General features: G+C 57.8%; 1 protein-coding gene across 1 annotated transcript in view; it reads right to left on the bottom strand.

Moving 5' to 3' along the window:
- Positions 1 to 384: 384 nt before the first annotated feature.
- The window catches only part of VPS18 (VPS18 core subunit of CORVET and HOPS complexes), a 9,183-nt gene continuing 2,960 nt past the window's right edge, over positions 385 to 6,607 (bottom strand). The window contains exons 3-5 of the mRNA XM_004712718.3: positions 4,457 to 4,548; positions 2,446 to 4,316; positions 385 to 1,527 (exon numbers count right to left, since the gene is read on the bottom strand). Of these exons, the coding sequence (XP_004712775.1) occupies positions 799 to 1,527; positions 2,446 to 4,316; positions 4,457 to 4,548 (2,692 nt within the window). The 3' untranslated portion in view covers positions 385 to 798. The remainder of the gene's footprint in view (positions 1,528 to 2,445; positions 4,317 to 4,456; positions 4,549 to 6,607) is intronic.

Here is a 6,607-nt window from a genome sequence, read left to right as displayed (position 1 = left end):
GGAGTCCCCAGGAAATTCGGGGGGGTGGGGGGGACACAAGGGAGCCTCGAAGAGCGCACGTAAAAATCCCGTCTCTTTTCATTCCCTTGTTCATGAGCTGCTTGAAGCCCCTCAGTCGGAAGAAGAGCGAGGGGAAAGTGGCCAGGCGGCTGAGGGTTTTTGTGGGGAGCACCACCACCTGCTGGCCCAAGAGAAGAACAGTCCCTGCGCAAACCCTACGAAGTGAGTAGACTGGCCACTTCATCTGAAGGCCTGGCTTGAAGGCATGGCAGGCCCTGGCAGCCTCCCGTGGCGTGGCGTGGCAGCAGCCCAGCCCAGCCCCCCCCACAGGGCACTCACCATCCTCAGCCCAGCATCCGCACAAAGCCACCACTGCAGTCACAGTGCACTTTGGAGAGTTTAATGCGCCTGCGTGGCTGTCCACCCCTCAGACTGTGGCCCGACCCGGAGCACTGGCCCCACCCCATGCCAGGAGTTCAAGGGCTGACAGGAGATGCTTCCTCTGAGGCCAAAGCTGGTGGTCAGAGGCCTCAGAGAGAAGACAAGGAGGCGCTCACGCTCTGGAAGGTGGTGGGATGTGCATGGGGGCAGGAGGGGCCAAGAGCTGGTAGACACGGGGTGGTTGGGGGTGGGGGGACACGGTGATGGGGTCCGCTCTCGGACTTCCCCAGGTTCATGCCCTCTGTTGGGAAGGAGGTGGGCCGTGGAGGGCTTGGTCTACAGGGGGTAGGGGCAGCTTTGAGGAGCACTCAGCGTGGTCAGATGATGGAGCCTGGACACTGACCCTCGGGGCGCCTCCTACAGCCAGCTGAGCTGCTCCTCCTCGTAGTGCTGGGGGTCGATGAAGGGCCGGTCGATGGAGCGGATCATCAGCTCCCCGCAGTACACGCACTCGGCCGCCACCAGCTCATCCAGGTCGTCCCTGAGCTGCTCCCGGCTGGGGCCCCCAGCCGCCGCCGCGCCCCCCTCCACCTCTTTGGCCCTGGCAGAGCCCTTGGCCGGGGGCGGGGCGGCCCCCAGCTTTCGCTGCAGCTCCTCCAGCCGGGCCTGCTTGTAGGCAGGCAGGCCGGGCCGCACGGCCTGCAGTAGGCAGTCGGCATGGAACATGTGGCCGCAGAGGAAGAGGTAGAAGGGGCGGTTGAGCAGGGGGAAGTCACAGGCGGCGCACTTGTCCTGGGGCTCCACGGTGCCATAGCGGCCGCGAAGCTCCTGCAGGTCTCGCCGGATGCGCTGGGCGCTGGCCGTGGCCTCCTCCATCTCCCGCTGCAGCTCCTGGATGTGGTGGTTGTAGGCCCTGAGCGAGCTGCAGATGGCCTCCTTGAAGTGGTCGATGGTGACGAAGTCGGGGAAGAAGGGAAGCACGTCCTCGATCTTGAGCAGGGGGCAGCTGGCCAGGCAGGCCATGGCCGTCTGGACGTCCTCCTCCTCCTGCACCACGTGCCGCGCGATCTTCAGCCACAGCTTCTTGCGCAGCTCCTCGTCTTCCTCAGGCAGGTCTGCGCACTGCTTGGCCAAGTCCACGTCCACCTGCGGGAGCACACACATGTGCTGGGTCAGCCCCGACCCCAGGAGACAGACAGGGAGAGACGCATACCCCCCCACAACTCGGAGGACTCGAGCTGAGAAGCGGCCCTTTCCCACTCGGGCAGCAAACACGCGTGGAACTCTCGGGGGGCTAGGGCAGGAACCTGTCTTGGTAATGGGCCACAAGGCCCTCCTGTCACAGCTATGGCAAAGCTGCCTGCTGCAGTGGGCCTCCAACCGGGCCCTACTCTCAGCCATTCTGCAACCCAGGCACTGACCTCTTGACTAGCATGTCAGGGGGACCACACGCAAGCCAACGGTGCATGCTCTGCGAAATGTTACGGGAGAGTCAGCTCCTCTCCCCTTCTCTGAGTGACCATCATGCAACAATTGAGGCCTAAGCAGGGACTTCAGCAAGTTCCTGGAAGAATCCCAGGAACTTTTCATTCCATTTCCCCATGAACTTTTTGATGTCCCCACGTATGCAGAACATACCAGCCTTTTCACATATTGGTCTTTAATCCACCCTATGCAGACAGCGGCTTCCCTGAGCCATGGTACAAAGCGTTAATAGACTTGCTTGCTAGCTGCAAGTTCCAACACACCCACAGGCATCTCTCTATGAAGAAAGCCCTGGGAATGTGTTTGCCAAAAATCCTCAGGAAGACCTGATGGGGCACAGTTTGTTTACACTCCCTGGCTGGCTCTGAGTTGGAGCGGGGTAATGACAACTGGTTACCTGGCTTCTTGGGGTCCGACGCACAGCAGCACCCCCACCTGGCAGCTGAACTATCTATAGCACAGAGGTTTGGAAAGTAGCCCGAGGTCACATAGCATAGGAAGCAGCGGGGGCCACAACTCACACCCAACTTCAGTTCAGGCTCTTTGCCCAGCCCTCATCCCCGCCCCCTCCCAACTGACCTGCAGTGCCAGGTCCACAGCCTCCTCGTACAGCTCCAGGACCTTGTAGACGTGGACACAGGCGCGGTGGTGGCCGTGTTCGGCACAGAGCCGTAGAGCGTACTTGAGGTCGTAGTGTACCCGGTGGGGGCTAGCCCCGGCCTGCTCCAGGTAAGCCAGCAGTGAGGCCGCCTGGCCACGGGCGTAGAGTGACAGCAGGTAGTTGTGAATGGCCTGCTCCGTCTCGCCCAGCACGTTCACGCAGAACTCCATGTAGCGGATGGCCTGGCTCACCTGTTGGGCCTCGCCCCCCTGGCTGTAATTCACCAGGGCGGGGATGAGCTGCCGGGCGTCCAGCCGGCTGCCCAGCTCAATCCAGGCGTCCACCAGCTGGCGGGGTATGTGCCGGATGAGGATGGGTGAGAATCTGTAGAAGAGCTGGGGGTCTCGGTGACGCGTGAGTACGGCCAGGGCCTCCTCGTAGGCCTCGTGCTGGCAGTGGTAGGCCACCACCCGCTCGTAGTCCTGCATTATCACGGCAAAGTACACCATGTGCTCTGAGTCCCCATGGCTGGCCAGCAGCTCGTGGATGGAGGCCCGGCTGGCAAAGAGCCACTCCTTGTGGCGGGGGCTGCTGAGGAAGGACCGGAAGCGCTCCCGGGTCTCCCGGTAGACGGCCAAGGCCTCTGGGGCATCCTGCAGAGCCCCAAGCCGGCTGAGATAGAGCTCTGTCAGCCAGGTGGTAAGCAGTGTGGCCTGGGTCCGTTCAGTGGGCTTCAAACCGGCCAGTTTCCGCTGGAGGAACTCGGCCAGCGCCTCCTCCTGCCGGGCCTCCAGGAACTTGAGGGCAATCTCCTCGAAGTAGCTCTGGGTCAGGGCATAGCAGCGGGCACTCTCCAGGTACTGACGCTGGCGAAAGCAGAAATCCGCCTCCCGAGACAGGACTGTATCCAGGCAGTCGGGCCGCTCCCGACAGTACTCTTTGGCCAGGTCGAAGCGGTTCATGTCCAGGTAGGTTCGCCAGACGTCCCGGGCCTCCCGCTGCACGTGGTAGCGGAAGACAGCGCGCTCGGTGTGGGCCCAGAGCTGGCCGGTGGACGAGTCCTTCACCATGTGCTGCAGTGGCCCGAACTTCTCCAGGAAGTGGTCCCGAAGCACCACCTGCCCCGTCAGCGTGCACACCGCCTCCACCCGGTCCACCAGCAGCAGCAGGAAGTGGAACTGGGTCAGGACGATGGCCAGGGGCAGGCTGGCCCCAGGGCCCACCCCCTCTGGGTATTCCCAGACCCGCTCCTCGCTCAGCAAGGAGTCCGGACGCCCGCAGTCCAGCGAGCCGTACAACACCCCGTCCCCCATCATCCAGGCGAAGGCGCGGGGTGCAGAGCGCAGCTTAGGGGTATAGAAGGCCAGCTCGCTGTAACCCAGGTTGCTGGGGAACTCCCGGAACGGGGGTGGGTGGTCGGTGTAGGCTGCAAAGAGCCCAGAGAAGCCCTGAGCCTCGGCCGCCTCGGAGGCTCGGCCTTTGAACTGGAAGAGGCGCTGCCGTGTGGTGGCGATAACGAAGCCGCGGCCGTCGGGGCCCCGCTCGGCTTCCAGGGAGCACACGGGCGCCGGGCCGCCTTCTTCGTTCAGCACATACAGCGGTCGGAAGTAGAGATCTGGGGCAGGGCCAAAGAGCCCACCCTCGCTGGCCGAGAGCTCCGCCTCAAAGATCTGACCTTGGGCAGTGCCCACCAGGATGGGGCCGGTGCTGCTCTCGGTCCCCAGGGCTTTGTTCCAGCCCACGCTCTCCACCAACTGCCCCTTCCAGCGGGCCAGCGGGCGGACCTTCTGTGCATTCCGGTTCACATAGAGGACCTCAGTGCTGTTCAGAGCAATCAGCAGATGTGAACCTGGAACAGGGGGAGAGCAGGGCAACCTAGGGGGATGCTGCCTCTTCCACCCTCAGCCCCCACCACTCTCAGATACAGGAACCCTGCCTGGGGTGTGGCTTGCCCCAGGCCCCGCCCTCAGACCCTCCCCTACTTCTCACCAGTATGGTCCAGGAACATCTTGTGAACCTTGGCGTCATCCTTGCGCCCCAGCTCCACGTGGTTGGGCTCATTTGCCTTGCCCAGGTCAATGCTGAGGAAACCAGGGTCGCTGCGTCACTCTCGAGAAAGGCAGCAGTGGGCCACCTCCCCCGCCCCCCCATGCTTTCAAACCCTTCATTGTAAGGCGAAGGTTTCCTTCTCGTGAGAAGCATCATTTGTCTCTCTGTTTAGCTTTCTCACCGTACTCATGCGTTCACACATTTCATGACTTCCTGCTCGGCAATTAGGAAAGCACCTTAGTCCTGCCCCGGGCACACTCAGCACCACGGAGTCTCCAGACCCTGCTGGCATGCCGTGTGTGTGTGTGTGTGTGTGTGTGTGTGTGTGTTGGAGACCACCTCACGAGAGCTTCAGGTCTCGGAGCACGACCCCGCAAAGTCGGCGTGGGCACACATCCCATGTGGACTTTGGTGCTTTATCAACCTTCTTGGTATAAACGTTCTATTACCAGGGGCTTAGGGACAGCCTAATTTTGTTAAAGGTTGTTATCATAGGCCAGATGCTGAGCGATTTTCAGTGCCTCCACCCAGCAGCTTGACATTCAACAATTCAGAGAGATGTTTCGACCCATCTGTTAGAACCCCTCAATGGACGATCACTTATCCTGCTTCCGCTGTTTCCCGCTTCCATTCCTTTTCCAACCCTCTCAACTTTGTCCTTGGGGAAGTCGGTCCTTTTGATTGCAGATGGCTGGTTAGTCTGAACACTGGGATGAGTTCGGTTCTAGAGCTGCACTTCACTCTCAGGGTCCACCAGTTCCTCTCCGATCTGTGGCTTGACCTCTTTTAGGGTTTTCAGTTCTGTTCCACATCCATCTCCTATCCTATCCAGAACCTCCTATCCTTTCAGGGCAGCTGGGAGTAGCAGCTGGGTACCAACAGATTCATTGTTTCAGTAGTATCTCTTTGGACCCCTCTTTAATAATCTGTTTAATAAAGCTGCGAAAGACATAGCTTTTTGTCCTAAAATCCATAGATGCACTTCTCTCTCTCACACACACACACAAACTCCTACTGAAGAACTTCACCCACTTATTTTTAGAGGTCACCAAACAGAAGTCTCTTCCGGCTGGCAAGGGAGGCCCAGGGCACGGGGAAGACAGGTAAGGGTACCCCAGATTACTGGGGTAAAAACAGAACGACATGATTTCTGAGCACTTTCTATATACCAAAGACCCTGCCAAGAAATTCATCTCTAGTATTGTCTCCATCTGCACGGTAAATCCTGAGGGATGCTTTGTTTATGCACTTTTCTTATTCTTTTTCAAATTATCTGCTCATTCCAATAAGGAATCAATGCAAAGATGTGTAAAGAAAAAGGTCACGATTTTCTTCCTAAATGCTCTCATTCCCAACTCTAAGAGCAACTCCACGCTCACAATGCAAATGGAGTGTCTTGTGTCTGTCGTCACACTGTGTGAACACAGCCTACTGAAGCTCGCTCTCCAAGCTTGAGGACCTCTGGGGAAGAGTCCACCAGCTCACCCAACAGAGCTCAACTCACTGTCATGACACTTATCGCTGGACCTTTGCAAACTAGTGCCTCTTTTTCTTTTTTTAAAATTTATTTATTGGTGCCTCTCTTTCTGTGGGGTGTAGTTCCCAAAGTGGAATTACTGGGCTAGAGTTATAAATATCTGAAAAAGAAACATGACCAGATGACGTTTCCAAAAGATGGTGACAATTTTTTTTTTCAAGATGGTGACAATTTATGCTCTCCGTGGCAATCCATGTGAGTCCACTTCCCTGCATTCCCAGGATTGAATGCTTCTCCTTTCTTTATTTCTAGTGTCACTTTCAATGTTTGTCAATCTAATAGGTTAAAGAAAATAGTACCTTGTTACTATAATTTGCACTTCTCTGAGAGCAAAAATACCTTTATCTGTTTATTGAAAATCTGAGAAGCTAGCGTCTGGGGTCTTAAAGACTTGAAGGTAAACAAGTGGCCATCTAGCTCAGAAGCAACAAAGCCCACATGGAAGAAGCACACCAGCCTATGCGATCACAAGGTGTCGAAGGGATCAGGTACCAGGCATCATCAGAACAAAAAATCTTCCCATAGTGAATGAGGGGAAGTGCGGAGTAGAGACC

This window comes from Echinops telfairi, unplaced genomic scaffold (assembly GCF_000313985.2).
Source record: "Echinops telfairi isolate 266 unplaced genomic scaffold, ASM31398v2 ScPeMD7_18;HRSCAF=68, whole genome shotgun sequence".
Lineage (NCBI taxonomy): Eukaryota > Metazoa > Chordata > Mammalia > Afrosoricida > Tenrecidae > Echinops > Echinops telfairi.
Note: the sequence above shows the minus strand (reverse complement) of the source record. Positions and strands in the feature narration are given on the sequence as shown.